The 16,171-nt window shown below is 34.5% G+C and overlaps 1 protein-coding gene across 3 annotated transcripts in view; it reads right to left on the reverse strand.

Annotated features, from left to right (window-relative positions):
- Positions 1-16,171, reverse strand: part of LOC132107902 (gastric inhibitory polypeptide receptor-like) — a 30,577-nt gene that overhangs the window by 6,800 nt on the left and 7,606 nt on the right. Inside the window, exons 1-7 of one of the 3 annotated variants that reach the window (XM_059514242.1) lie at positions 13,438-13,799; positions 4,985-5,144; positions 4,362-4,458; positions 3,924-4,031; positions 2,995-3,113; positions 1,956-2,062; positions 1,468-1,621 (exon numbers count right to left, since the gene is read on the reverse strand). In XM_059514242.1, coding sequence (XP_059370225.1) covers positions 1,468-1,621; positions 1,956-2,062; positions 2,995-3,113; positions 3,924-4,031; positions 4,362-4,458; positions 4,985-5,041 — 642 coding nt within the window. In that variant the 5' untranslated portion in view covers positions 5,042-5,144; positions 13,438-13,799. Of the gene's footprint in view, positions 1-1,467; positions 1,622-1,955; positions 2,063-2,994; positions 3,114-3,923; positions 4,032-4,361; positions 4,459-4,984; positions 5,145-13,437; positions 13,800-16,171 lie in introns of those variants that run through there. The other 2 variants (XM_059514243.1, XM_059514241.1) reach the window with 2 other exon arrangements.

Genomic DNA, 16,171 nt, shown 5'->3' on the forward strand with positions numbered 1-16,171 from the left:
AAATCATTCTTAATTTATCAAGAAAACACTTCTCAAGCAATAAGACTTTGTATGAAACAAATGTTTTTGTTAGCCAAACCACTTTAACATGTAATATTATCTGATATTTCACATTTGCGTGTTTACAGTTCAATGTTGCTTTAGTGGTCACACTGACACACAGGTAAACAAATTAAATATTTATACTTTTAGTGTTCAAGGGTTTAAATAATTTATTTGACATTATTAGCTTTTTATCAATTTACAAACCCCCTGGAGTGCTTACATTAAGACCCTGGTATTATGTAAAGTTTAATGCATTTTATAATGGTATTAAGGTTGGTATTTTGCTTTTTTTTATTGTATATCAGTATGGTATGTTTAATGGTAAGTTTAAAACAAGTTAGTTAAAAAAGTAATCAAAAAAGTAGTCAGAACACATTACCAAAAATCAATAACCTAGATTACATTACTAGTTACAGTTTTCATCATTTAATCTGTAATCAGTAGTAAGTAATCCACCCAGCTCTGGGTTTACTCTACTAAACCATGCATTTTAATCGTTTTTTTTAGCAGGGGCGTTTCCTCAGAGGAGGCAAAATTGGTGCAAATCCACGGTGCAAAGATAAAACAACACAAATATTATAATATAAAACCTTAAAAAGTGTATAAATCACTTGTTTTTTTTAAAACAACGACACTGTCCAACAGCAACACCAGCATAAGACGGTCAGATGGGAGGCAGTGTCTCTCTTGCCTCCCCTGAGCCCACTGAGTTTTAACACATCCACTAAAGTGTGCGGTGGGTTTCGTGGACAGTAATTGGGAATGAATGGGGGAAAGTCCAATAAGAGAAGGCAATGCCTCTTATATGCTATAGTTGATCACGCTGTTAATGCAATAAATTTCGCCTCATTTTTATGCACATTCTGCATCCACAAATCGGTCTGAATTAATAAATAATTCTGTTAATGGGAAGACTAATTAAAAAGTGTGTATGTACAACGTTCACACTTACTGTAGATAACGGCCTTTATGCCACATCAAAATCAAAGATGGAAGGACTTGAAAACATGACTTATATGCTAATCCATGAACATTGTTTTGCAAATTTTAATGACTGATGATAAGAAAGTAAGTTGACTATTAAAGAGAACAGTTGAAGATCAGTTCACAGATAAAATTTACATGAAATCTGAAATTTGTTTTTTGCATTCTTATAGTTCTTATTTTGGAATAAATAATGCTTCAGGAAATTTATACTTGGTTTTAATAAAAATATCATACTTTGATGCAAATATACAAAATAGAAGTAATGTTTTATTTATAATGTTTTATTAACAGCAAAATTTGTCAACATTAAGTGTAACTGGAACATGAATTTACACTTGTCTGAAAAAAAAAAAACCTGAGGAACTCTCTCCATTTCAGAACACCGGTTCTGTTTTTTTGTAAATTTTTGTGTAGAATCACTGTATTTCTGCTTACCTGGTCGCTCAGAACGATCGAAAGATCTTTGTTGTCCCTGAACTCAGGAGCGTCTTTCATGAGAAGTGCATCTCTCGTGAGGATGGACACAGCTCGCAGGATGAAAGAGGCAAACAGATTGGTGTGGATGTAATTACGTGTGCAGCGGAGCTTCCTGCAATATTACAAAAATAACATTGAAACATTACTTTCATTCATGGAGTTTTGAAACTGCAATTCTGCTGCTAAGCCAATGACCTCATGTTAAAGTGTTAAAGCACAAAATAATTAACATTCATTACTGCATGCTGCATTTTTAGGGCTGCACAATTAATTGAGATGAAATCTTAATTATGATATGGACTTGTGTGATCATCAAACTTTAAGCTCCAGTGAACGAATTAGGCTTGGTATATTATGATATAATTATTTTCGCCCAACTCCTTTAGATCTACTGTGAGGGTTGTTTCATTTTCTCTTCTGCATGCCATTTTCTACTTGTCACCCACCTGAATAGGAGAAGTATACCAAGGGCTAAAGACAGGCTGGCCAGGGACAGAGAGTAACCAACTGTGTACATCACTCTGAAATAGGCCAAGATCATCATCTGATTCTCCTGTGAAGACAGTGGGCAAAAGAATATAGACATAAGTCATTTTAATTCATGTGACTGCTCTGAAAGAAGAACCTTCTTAGACGTCTTGTGTGGGACATGAAGGCAAAGCTTCAGAGCCCTGAGTAATTCATTCTTAAAGACTTTCAGACATTTTTCTAACTATGTCATACTGAAAGCCATTGAAAGTCTCAGGCGAAGAATAATGACAGCTTTATATTCATTGATCACACTAGCGAGTAATAGCCTATAACTCTGGAAAATAACTCTGCAAGCAGGAGATAAAGTCTGCTGTGCCAATAAGAAAAGAGTGCAGAGCTCTGCAAATGACACTAGTGTGGTGAAATTACAGAAATGCATAAAATTCATGCAGCTTGTTTCATATTTTTTATAAATCCATTTATAAATCTAAACTGTTAAATTAATCTCTTGGTTTCTTTCAGTGAACATTTTGTTAGTTGTTTTGAACAATGGCATGAACTTCTGACAGGGCACTGAAGAATTCTGATTTTAAGAAATGATAATGACTTTATATAATAATCAGGTAGGGCAGGAAGTTAAACTGGAATTTTAATTTGAACTTGAATAACAGGAAGTGGAATTTACTGAATTGCAACTTGAATTCAACAAAGCCAAACAACTAATTTTACTGTTTTAACATGAATAATTACATAATTAACGTGACTATTATGCCTATTTACTTCTCAATCTGTAGATACGGTTATCAACCGATTAGTCATATTTCTCTAAACTAAGCTTTCTTAACAGTCATAAAAATTAACAGTCAAAAGCAAATACCATACAGTATCACTAACGGAGGTCTACTAAACCTTTATTTGTCATATCCTTTTTCAAAGGAAATTAATACTTTTATTCAGCAATATGCATTAAATCATTTTACACACCATTTCATGCTCTGTTTGGGGTCTCTTTACCTGTTTCTCCTGGTTGTCATCTGCATTGCATTGTGAGTGGTCTCTCCATGTGCGGCTGTCATTGACGGTGAGCCACTGGCCATCTGAACCACATTCCCGTGACACAAACCCATTATGCACTACAGAGGACAATAACAGACATCTTTCAAACATGTCTTACATTTGAGAGTCCACTATGTACCTTTTTATTCATTCAGTCTTGACTGAATACAGTCAGATAAATTATAACTAACGGCATAACTCATAATGTTTGAACAAAAACACCATTATTGCTCATTCCAATGGTTAGCATGTTCTAAAAGAATGCAACACTCTCTGAAAAAAGGTACAAAACTGTCACTGAAGCAGTACCCTTTCAAAATACTAACGCTAAATCTACTGTGTTCAGCACTTGTGCTAATGCTAATACCAAAATACTACTATGCACACTTTGAGTACAAATACATGTACCTCGAATATGTACCATTTAGGGGTAAATAAGGTATGTACAAATTTTTGTACAAATTTTTTTAGCCTCGGTTTGTATCTTTATTTTCTGAGGGTGTATGGTGTATGGCAGAAAATAAAATGTGAATAAGAACAGCTTAGAAACTACATATAAATGTTCTGATACCCACTCACAACACACTAGGATTATACCAACGGGTTTTGCATGAATTATTCAGAAAATAGGATTTAACATAAACATGATTTTAAGAAAAGCAAAGGTTTGAAAATGCCGTCATCATTAATTCACCTTCATGTTCAGCTCTTTTTGACTTCCATTGCATTTTTTGTCATACAATGAAAGTCAAAGGAAAACGAAATTGTGAGACGTATTTATTATCCCTTTAAACTTTAAGATGTGATGAAATTGGTGAACTGCAGGAAATTTGTAAAACATATTTTTATTTTTCCATGCCAATAGGCACTATTTTTGGCAGCCATACCTTGATCATACCAAGGCAGATACCAGGGGCACGGCACTTTCACAGTTGTGTTGGGAACTCCATCTGTCCAACAAGCGTACATATCAAACATGCTTTTGCAAAACAAACCTAATGGAAAAAATAGACAATGTGAATATGAAACTGATCCAGACAGGTCCAATACTTCTATAAACTCCTGTCAGAGCTTACATTATATATGAAACTGTATATCTAATTGTCAAATTCCATGTTAGAAGTGCAACGTTATCCTTATTGACATTCCTTAGACAAGCAAGATTTATATTGCAAGAAAGATTCATCACAAACATTTAGAGTGGTTAGTGAAACGTTCTTTACTGTGTGTTTACGTCTCTTTATAGACAGTAAATCTCAACTAGCTGTTTTCCGATGTTGATATAGAAACACACACACACTTAGATGGGATGAGTTAAAGCCTACCTGAGGGGGTGGGTTGTGAGCTTATCTTCATGATGCACTCCTTCCGATACCGGTTCCATTCTTGCACTGTGTCCTTTACCGTCTTCCCACTCACACTCTGAATGACACATATGACACTAGGATACATCAATCTCAAAATGAAACAAAATTGCCCTTATTTATCGCTTTGATACATGTTTCTGATCTTATTATACTAAATTCATCCCCCTACATGCAAGACAGTATTTCATGCTTTTTGCCACACTTTCACAAATAAAGTTTTTTTTATTGACCTTGGTGGTTCAGTGAAGAACTTTCAACATCCAAAGAACCTTTCCACTGCATAGAAGTTTCTCTAGATTAATAAATGTAAATAACACCAAGAAAAAATGGTTCTTTAAAGGACTGTTCACTGAAAGTGTCTTTGATGAACCCAAAAATGTTAAGGCATCGCTGCAAAAACACTCTTCTGCAACCTTTTTTTGTTTATTATAATGAAAGACTGAAACCTTCAAGTTTAAAAATGACATGAAAGCACTATAGTAATAGTAATAGATATTGCAGGTCATATGAGATCCTTATGTAAGCACACAAACACTCAGACTTGTTGTCTCTTGCTGTAAAATGTCTATGTTGATCAATACCTCAGCTCTGCACAGGACAGCTAGAGTGAGGAGGAAGATGGTGGGGGTGCTCTTCATCACTGAGACAGGTACCAGGGGCCATACATCTTAAAGCTGGGCCCTCGTCCAACCAGAACCAGGGTAGGCCATTCTTTCAGACCTACGTGCCACCAGCTGCACCCTTCAGAATCGAAACACAGCAGAGAATATTAAGGGAAACAGATCTGACAGCACCAAAAGAATTAACAACCAGAGCTCCAAGCTCTTTAACCTCCAGTCTCTGTCTGCCTATAGGTTACTTTATGTGGCCTTACTAAATATTCTGGACTAAAACATAACACATGAAAGTAGCCCATCTGACCCACACCGGCATTAACTTGACATAAAAGTTTGTCACTTTTTCCTTAGACATGTATGTATGTAGTTCATTCTTCACATAATCTAAACAAGCATTTTGGCAGCCACTTCAGAAACACCGGACCTACCAGTAAAGAGAAAAAGTCCTTGCACACAGAGTCTGAAAATTTCACATGTTTTTTTGTATTCGTATTTCTTTCCTATCAAAATGCTTGCTACATATGCAAAAACGTAGAAAATAGAGCCTGATTCAAATTTTCATATGACGGATGAAAGTTATGGAGGCAGTGTGTAAATGTGATTGCTATTTTTTCACGTGCGAAAATTTGGACAAGAATTTTTGACTCAAGCAAATCTCTTTTTCATATTTTTTTTAAAATATATTTTAGCATTTTAAGCTTATATAATTAATGTAGAATTTTAAAATAGCATAGAATATCTGACATGTATGAACAATAACATTTTTTATATTTTATATTTTCAGACCCTCTCTAAAATCAGAAAAATATGACATTGCGCAAACCAGAAGAACTAAATACAGAATAGAAAATACAGTGGATTACACAAACATCTGTGACTTTATGGTAAAATACCACCAGCTGTGGTTGCCAGAACTTCACTGTATAAAATATGGTAGCAACATTTTAGGTTTTACAAACTTTCATTTTCATTTCATTTCATTTTCATTTCATTAACTGATGTAATGTTAATAAACGAAAATATCGAAGTACTAATATCTGTTTTGAACCATTGTAATGAACTGATAACCACCAAAAGCTGCTGGTGATGAGAAAGTCACACGATGAACCAAAACTCATCACAAACAGCTTTTCTACGAGCTGAGGAGGGCAATACTTATATATAGAAGGTGCACAGTCTCATTCACACAAACACTAAACCCCATCATGGTGACACACATGATACTGAAATAATGCAATAAACATTAATTTAACAACATTAAATATAAGATTAAACCCTAATGTACACAGCTGATAAGAAAAAACTAAGAAGAAACATTATTTCAACAAGAAACATAAAATATGATGTGTCATGCAGGGAATTCTGGTAGTGTCATTTTGCAGATTTTTACTGTAAATTATACAATGATTTTTCTTTTTCACTTCCAAAAAACTTATTTTTAACAGTATTTATAAATTTATTCACATTTATTCACCGAATATAGTATGTAAACTTACTGTTAGCTAGTTAAAAGGTTTTTACTGTAGCATTTTTACAGTCTTTTACTGTCAAAATCAATCATTTTTACAGTGTAGAACATGATTTATAAATGAGGAAACCACATAAAAGATTAGTATTTTCTCTAAAAATAAGCAAGGCCTTTGTCAAAATTGGGTGACTAAGCCCTTCAGCAGACAACAAAATCCAGACACTGCTGCTAAATCTCAGCTCAATCAATCATGGTTCATGGAGGAAGGTCATCTGAGCTCCTTTCCTGAGAAACAGTTGACTGAAGTCTTTTCAAGCGTGCTCGAAAGGAGGAACCAGAATGCTTAATCGAGATAATGTAAATAAAGGAGTGTCCTGCTGAATCATGTATGATCAGGTTGGTGTTGAATAATTTAGTTGGTTTTGTGTTAAACAGGCTGTAAAGTGCTTAGGGTATAAACAAAGCCACATGGTGGACTTAAAGAAGGAAATTCAGGAAGAGGACACCCATGTAGTCACTCTAATCACATTGTTAGGGGAAAATAAACAGAGTTAACTTCTTCCTCTTAAACTTCAACTGTAATTTCAATAATTAAATGAAAAGGGAAAACTTTGACCTTGAGCACAGTCTGTAAAGTCTTAATGCTTGAGTTGATCATTGTGATTATATAATTAGTTATGTAGTTGGTTATATAAACATGAAAACTAGTAATATTTCCTTCAATGGTTTCCCTAAATAGTGGTACAGTGAAGTAGTTTTGAACTGGTTTTGGTTCAGTACCCAAATGTTTGGATACTGATCGCATTTAGTACCAAAATATTTGAATTTATTACAGTATACACCTCTTTATGAAAAACTATTTGCATCACATTAACAGAATAGATCAAAATGCACAGTTTTAGTATTTAAATGTCTCTAATATTTTAATAGTGTCATGCGTTTTTGCATAATATGTTTGGCACAATTTATGATTAACCATGTGGCTTTTTTTTTTTTAGGATGATGAGGGCCCAGGTGAATTTGTGCCAAAATACAGTAATATCAACAATAAAACTTCTCCTCCCTATTAAATCATATTTTGCTTAATTGTTACACTATAATTTAATTGCATTTAGCATGGTTTCCTCCAGTCATCTATGACCCTAGAACTAGATGTTTGAGACAGCATTCAGAGCATGTCATCAGCCTTTATTTATGTAACAGGTGGGTTGTCATGCTACCATTAAAGTTCTGGGCACATTTTGAAACAAATTGTTTCAAAGTGGGGAGTGTTGCATGACTCTAAGATAGAGTTACGCAACAAATTAGCCATGAAGGCCAGAAACCAATTCTGCAATGTTTGTATTGCATCACCTTTAAAGTTATTTTGATTAATTAATCAAGTATACTTAACCCAGGATATCCATTTGTGCCCCAGCAAAAAATATAATTACAACAAACCCTGGACACAGTCAAATGACTCTAAATCACAACGGTTTGCTAACCCTTATGGCACACCAACCAACATTTCACAAGTAACCATTTAAGGATAAGAAAAGAGGTCATAAGACAATACATCTCTTAAAGGCAAGAGCATTCGTCTGCCAGTTAAGCTGGCAAGTTTGTTTTATTGCAGGCATATCAGTTTCCATAAGACAATCAACAGAGCAACACTGCTCAGACAAAACATCACACAGCTGCTGGAAAACTAATAATTTTGGTCAGACAAATCAACTAGGCCCACTGATTAACATCACAATATGAAAAACAAAAACAGAGAATGTAAGTAGACAGTGTAGTCATTTAGCAAATAAAAAGTTGATTAGTTCATTATTAATTTACTTACAGTACACTTAATATAGCCACAATCCTCCTGGATCCTAACCTGGAGTAAAGTTTCTGAGTCAGTCTCAATGATGACATCTCATGAGTCCTTGTGGGATTTAAACCAGCAACCATCAGGGTACCTGCCCTGAATCACATTCCACTTACATTACCGTTCAAAAGCTTGGTAGTCTCCCAGATTGTTTTTTAGCTTTTAGAAAATATCATATGCTCACAACAGATGCATTTATTTTATCGATATAAATAAAAAAGGTGTTATTGTGAAATATTATTACAATTTAAAATACCAGTTTACTAATTGAGTGTATTTTTAAAAGTCCTAAAAAAAAACATTCAGAAATCATTCAATATGAAGAGCTCAAATGCAAAAGCCTTTAAGTACCATTTAAAATGTTCTTCTAAAATGATCTTTTTTCTCAGGCTCTTATGTTTATGTGCAGTTATTTCACTTTAACAGCAATGAAAAGAACCTATTCATTGCCATTAAAGTGAAATTACTGAACCCACACAAAGGAGTCTGATAAAAATGCCAACAATTTTTAGATACGGCACTTAGAGGCTCCTATGCTTATTTACTGTTCAAGAAACATTATTAAAATATATAAAACAGCTGTGCTGCTTTATATTTCGGAATAAATTGAAATTCTTCAGTAATATTTGTTTAAATGGTTTCAAAGAACCACATTTATTTGAAATAAAAATCTTTTGCAACAATGTAAGATTTTCACTGTCACTTTTGATCAATTGAATGCATGCTTGCTAAATCAAATTAATAATTTATTTTAAAAAACCTTAATGCAAACTTTTTAATGGTTCTCTGGCAGAAATGGAAAGTTAAAAGAGAGTTTTTTTTTTCTCTTCAGAGTAATAGCTTGTGTCTTAGGCGGTCCTGCACTCAGAGACCTTCACACACTAACAGTCTGTCTGATAAGTGGAACAACAACTAAACCTTAAAAGCAGAAACAACATTAGTGACGTATTAGCTACAGCAATATACTTGTTTACCCAACTCACAGGCTGCCTGCAGTCTGACCTCAAATGCACCATCATTTATTACCCATGTAAGTAGACAACATATCCTACAGTGGCATCTATCTATGCACTTTTTAAAGGAGTAGTTCACCCAAAAACATTTGTTGAAAATATACTCACCATTAGGCCCTAAAAGATGTAGATGAGTTTGTTTCTTCATCAGTACAGATTTGAAAAATTTTAGCATTACATCAATTGCTCACCAATGGATCATCTGCAGTGACTAGGTGCCATCAGAATGAGAGATACATTTCTTCAAATCTGTTCTGACGAAGAAACAAACTCATCTACATCATGGATGGCCTGAGAGAGAGTTCAGAATTTTTTTATTTTTTGGGTGAACTATTACTTTAAAGAATTTAAAAATGGTTACATCAGGTTTGCACTATCAAGTGTCCAGCATCATGTTCCTGTCATTTTCTAATGTGAACAAATACAGAATACATCAAAGTTCACAGTGGTTAGGAAAAGGCATTTTTGCAAGAACTGTAGCTCACTCGGCACAGAATAAACAGCCATTGCTTTAAACCCCTGGATAGTTTGATTTAGATGTTGCTTTGTTAGTTTGACAAGCCACATATAATTCATATAAATCATCAAAGGTCTGTATTGTGTTTGATGGGTGAGTGTTGTTCTCCGCTCAGAGAACTGGAATGCAGAATGGGCATGTTTGGAGATCTATTAAAGCACTGAAACCTCCTTGTACTAAATTTAATGGCATAAACTCTCTGTTCAAAGCAGCTTGTTTAAAATTCCTATACTACATCTTTCATAGTGATCTATGAACATTAAAAATGGTTTACCAAAACCAGTCCCATAGTTCAAAGGGTCAAAAAGTAAAAACGGATATTCCATTAGCAGTATCAGATTATTTATATCTACAGGACCGTAATGCATCCTTTGTGGGCATATGCAGTCCAGCCTTTGTGAAGATTGATTCAGAAATATTCAAAATCAAATCAAATCTATTTTTAAACATATTTGGAACTGGAACTGGAACTAACACAAGTTCCACAAGAATGTAATAATTTGGTGACAGTTTATTAAGGATCAATTCTCTCTATTAACTAGGCTAGTTGCTGATTAATAACATATTGACTGTTTATTTGCACTTATAAAGCAAATATTCTCCATGACCACATTCTACATCTGAACCTAAATTTAATAACTACCTTACTAACTATAAATTAGCAGCAAATTAGTAGCTTGTTGAGTTGCTTGTTTTAGGAAGCCAAAACCATGTAGAAGAATTCTGTGAGGTCAAAATAAGCATATAGTGATATTTTGCTAGAAAACAGACTATACCTGTTCTAATCTCATGAGAAAACATAATCTATTTTACATTTAATATGAATGCGTACAATCTTTAAATAAGAATTAAGCATAAAGGTATATTCTAAAAACTAACCTTTAGTGGGGAGTAAGATTATTGCATGAAAATGTATGACTGAAATCATACAAATTCATAAAAAGTCACCACCAATTTGCCAAAATGTAAAATAGTTACAAACTGCCATGAGAATGTATTGGTCCAAGTCCTCCATCCAAGATCTTATGTGCCTTTTTTTTCTCTTTTACATAATTTAATTTATGCTCCTAAAATTAGTAAATAATAGATTTACTATTACAATTCAGACTGTAATACTGCTTTATAAAAACAACTAAACACTGACACAGAGACAAAGTCTTTAAATATGCACTTTTACTCTGAATTTACATTATGTCCTTGTGCAGCAGAAATCGCCATCTTACTAAAATGCTTATGTCAAAAACTACACCTTTATTTTCAAGTCTTTCTTTTTTAATGAGAAAACCATGTGCTGAATTCCTTTCTGATACGTTTCTCCAAACCAAGTACTCAGTGGACGTTTAGTGAACCGTGAAAATACTGCAATATTCACCCAACATTCAAACCACCTCTCTCTCTCTGACAACATGTGTTTCAAAACAATCATTAGCACATCATCTGAAAATAGACATTCTAGTTGGTTTCTATTTCTGCCAAAAGCAAATGCAAGATGCTCCTGAGACCCACAGCTGTAGGAACATTATACCTGTTGTGGTCAGAATCAGCCTGGCGTATCCCAAAGTAGTGAAATACAAAACATGATGATCAAAATAGCAGCACTGTACGATCCAGGAATAAATCAAACACTGATGCCGATATACAATGAGAAGGCTGTGAACAAATATTTTAAGACAACCAAAAAAGTAAGCGGTGTAAAACCCTTTGGCACTTGAAAACCGTGTGCATAATCAAATAGGACAGCGCTTTCTTCAGGTCTTACGGCATATTTATGTCTTTACGGGAACTGCAACAGACAATTCTGCAAGACAAATCAGGGATACAGTTTCTTTCATAGCATCTGTAATTGTTTCCTCGAAGAGTTTCAAATCAAGCATGTAAAGCTGGCAGGAAAAAAACTACTGTATGCATGCCCTAATGAACCACCAGTGATGATTTGAGAGACTAAACTCTTGGCTGTGTGAGCATAAAGGACTCAAAGATGGGATTTCATTAGCTGCTTTCCACTGTAGAGTGGAAAGTGTTCACATGAACACACACACACACAGTCCTATTAATTATAATGATTATGATGAAGTGGTGAAAAACATTAGCACTGTGTATTTTTCTGCCCCTGCTGTGATGCCAAGGCCGTCTCCTTTTAACACTCAGCTCATATAAATGGGTTCATATTTGCACACAAACAGTGCCAGGAATTACTTCAGTAGGAGAGAATATATTAATATGAAGCATTAAAAAAAAGAGAAGATTCTTAGACAAATCAATAAAGCTCAGACTTTTATCTTTCAACAAATACAACAACAAATACTTTCAACAACAAAAACGCCAAACAGCCTAGAATGTGAATAACTGTTATACATGAGCTAAAAATGCCAGTAATAAATGAAATAGTAAAGAGGAAGAAGGTCATCTGATTCCTTTGTCTTTTTTTCACATTAAAAAAAAAAACACACATTACATTACAATTAAGATCAATTCTAACCCTGGTCACACTCCCTTAACTTTTTACAAAATAGCTACACAAACAACAATACGTTTTATTAGGCTATTTAAAATATTTCAGATGTTATAAAATGGTAAGTTGTATTGGCCATTTGTAATGTTGACATTTTAATAGCATATTTTAATGTAATAACACAAGCTTTTCAGTGTTATCATAAACCACTGTGCTGTAAAGGCTGAGATTGCACTAAATATTACCATGGAGAAAATTTGAGAAAGTGATTATATTTCCATTTAGGCTACCACACACTGTGGCCCATCGTCTCCTTGGCACATAACACGTGTATTAAATTACAATTTATATATTCTTTCTGTCTATAGAACCGGCCAGACAGTACTAGAGAAGTCTTGAGCTCCGCTGTTGAGACATGTTGTGTTTTCTCAAGACTATCCCGCTTGTTTTCCTTTCATTAGCACGCCGTTAATTAATTTCAGGCTCTATGAAACAATGAGTCCAATCATACTTTAATGCGCGCAACGGTTAATATACATAAAAAGCTATAAAAATAAATGTTATAACAAACGTAGCCTAAAATGCTGCGCGTGACAACTCACTTTAGCCGCGACTATACACAAACAGCACATCATTTCGTACTTATTAGGCTATATAAACATCTTTGATTATGGATATAACAATTTCAGACATACTTGCATAGTAAGTCTGTTTCTATTAGCTGAGATGTTCTACTGTTTCCCATCGAGAACAAGAGCACATTTAGTCAAAACGCCAAGCAACGGAAGTTCTTCTGAGATTATTAATAATTCATACTAAGTACCACAAGACAGACAGACAGAATTAGACTGTTAAAAACTTGTCACTTCAAGCATATGGACAACCTAAATTAATTTGCAAGTGAAACGCGTGTCGGTTAAGAACCATAGCCCACCAGCATGAGAAATAAAATTCACCCATTAGATTTTTTTTTTTTATCATAGCCTAAATCAGAATCGCATTAAATAGTTACAAGTCATATACTGTGTCTATGTGTCTATACACAGTCATAGTGTATAGACACATAACACAAATCAGAATTTCACGAAAATATTAAATATTCACCATCCTACCTCTCAGAGTAACATGTTCTTGAGTAGCAAGACTTGTTCTGTGAATTCCTTTGGTCTTGTTGAAAGGTGCTGTAAGCCAATCTAATTTCCTCAGTAAATGAGAAAAGTTGTTTCGCTCGGCTTCTCGGCAAAATTAATCATTCTGTACGTCCAAAGTCTGAAGAAATGAATCTGCGCTTCCCCACGTCCATCACATAGATAGTCTGAGAGCGCGCATAACGCTGCGTGTGGATGGGACGCGCGTCAACTACAATACGGTGCGAGACAGAAGGATGTTCTTGTCCTGCCTTAAAGGGGCAGGAGCCGAGAATGCGTCACACTTCTTGAGAATTGACACCATAAACTGAATCTATACCTACTGGGAAATTAAAACGAATTAAAGAAAAGAAAACATAAATGAAACAAAGATATGGATTAAAAATGCGTGGGCTGGAAAATGTCCTTGGTGTTGAAATGTTTGTATTGTTATAAAACTTTCCTAACATGGGCTGAGACAAGGCTTGTTCATCATACCGAATATAGGTCATCACCTATCAATAGCAGCATTACCATCGTGTCATTTGCAAACCTACAAAGCAGCAACAATATTATTCAGGCTATTGAACATTCAGCATTCCAGAATAGCAATTATGTTAAACAAATCCGCACCCAACTTTTATTTTTTCACATATTTGGAACTAACATTCCATGTAAAAACTGCACTTGCATGGCTTGCATCCAAAAACAACAATAAACAGTACTGTATGTTAAAAATACATCTGTGATCATAAGCTTTAAAACAAAAGGATAGATGTTTAAAACATTTACTTTATTTAGTCTGGCAGAAACTGATCAAGTCTTGTAGTAATTCAGTTTTATGACAGGTTAGCTGTCAGGATTGATGTCAATTATCAATTTACAAAATGTTAGCCTTGTGTTAATATTTAGCTTTTGTATTAATGTAAATCACAAATGACCTACTTTCCACCAGGCTAAATGTTTTATACGTTTGCGACTTTAAATCTGCAGTGGGATTCACTGTTAATGCATAGCACAATTACTGGTACATTTTGGGATGAATGTGTCATCTAATTTTATCGTTGAGTCACATTTGGTAGAGAAGGTTTGGCATTCCAAACTGTATCCCTGCCTTAAACAAAAGGGATTTTGTCTGCTTTTCACACCCAAATCAATGGCAGCAGTAAATATGGGAGATTAACAAACATTAGTAAGCAGAGTGATATGAACCAAACCCAGAATTACTCAAATTAAAATTTGCCAAGAGATGGAATGTACTTTGGTATTATTAGTTCCTCATATAATTCATGCTAGTTGCCTTTTGAGATATGCAACCATTGTTTAATATACAGTACTCTCCTTGATGACACATTCGTGGAGTATATAAACACAGTTTCACAGAATTCCTTCAAGTCAAGCTCCAGAATTGAATTCACTGATTAGTTCAATCTAAGAAATTTTATAATGAAATTATTTGTTATTTTATACTAGGAAAAGGTGAAACTACCACTTCAGTTAAGGAAAATGTATAGGATTATTGTTCAAATCGACACAGACATAAGGAATAATTTGCTAGTCTAGATTAATTTTGCATATATTATTTTCTATATAATGTATAGGTCTCAAATGGGACAAATGGCTGAGTTTTTGTACTTCAAGTTAAGTTCGAATGTGAACCTAAATGACACAGATGACTAAATCAGTTTTAAAGTCACAGGTACAAGAACACAATGGTTAATGAGTATCTCAGGATCTTCAAATCATTTACTTTGTTAAATGTTAATCTACAGTACATGATAAATGGAGAGTTGACAATTCTGGACAGCTCTAATGTACATTTCTTCAAACATCTGTTCTGCCTTCCTTAAACGAAGTTAGAATAGGAATAACACGCAAAAGAAGGTCAGACGTGGCATGAGGTGACCGAAATTTTCATTATTGGGTGAACAATTAATTTAGTGGTGTCCTAGAAATGTCAGAAGCAGCAAAGTGTAGGGTAAATAGACTGAACTGTCTGGGATAGGAGTTGACCAATTATTTATTGCCATCCATAAAACAGTCTATTGGCTTGGAGAAATTATTCACACAGCTCTGTGGTGGTGAAGCTCTGTGAAATGCACAAGTGCACGAGAACGAGCCACTGTTCCTGGCTGATTTAAGATGAGATGCCAGCGCATACCTGTAAATCTGTCACATTCAATGAGGATGTGTGCATATTTCTTGTACAGTATGAAGGCTAAATGCTGACAATAACCTCATTGGCAGGGGGTTTTTCCTCATTAATATCCATTATTAAAATGAGAGACATTAGTGGAGCATGCAATGAACATCCGAGAGCAAGGGCTGAAACAAACAAAAATATGATGGATAAATGTTATTTGGAGTTCTTATCAGTCTGGAAAGAGCAATGGAAATACATCAATACTCCAGAATTGTGTCCTTGTCCAAAGGGAATGACAGCCATTGGGATATTTACAACATGTTTAAGAGCTGTAAATGAAGATGAATCTCCATTCTTAACAACTTAAGCATATTGATTTCAAAGTAGTTGCGACACCAAGAAAAGAACCTTGGTTTCGGAGGAAAAGCACCACAAATCTGCATTTTAAAGGACAAAGAAATGGACAATGCATTACATTTGGCCTCCTCATCATCAAAGGGAGTTTAGATAGCTACAAACACAAGGGCATAATATTAAGTTGGTTCAGTAAAACTGGATATAAAATATAATTAATAA

Source organism: Carassius carassius, chromosome 28 (genome assembly GCF_963082965.1).
Source record: "Carassius carassius chromosome 28, fCarCar2.1, whole genome shotgun sequence".
NCBI lineage: Eukaryota > Metazoa > Chordata > Actinopteri > Cypriniformes > Cyprinidae > Carassius > Carassius carassius.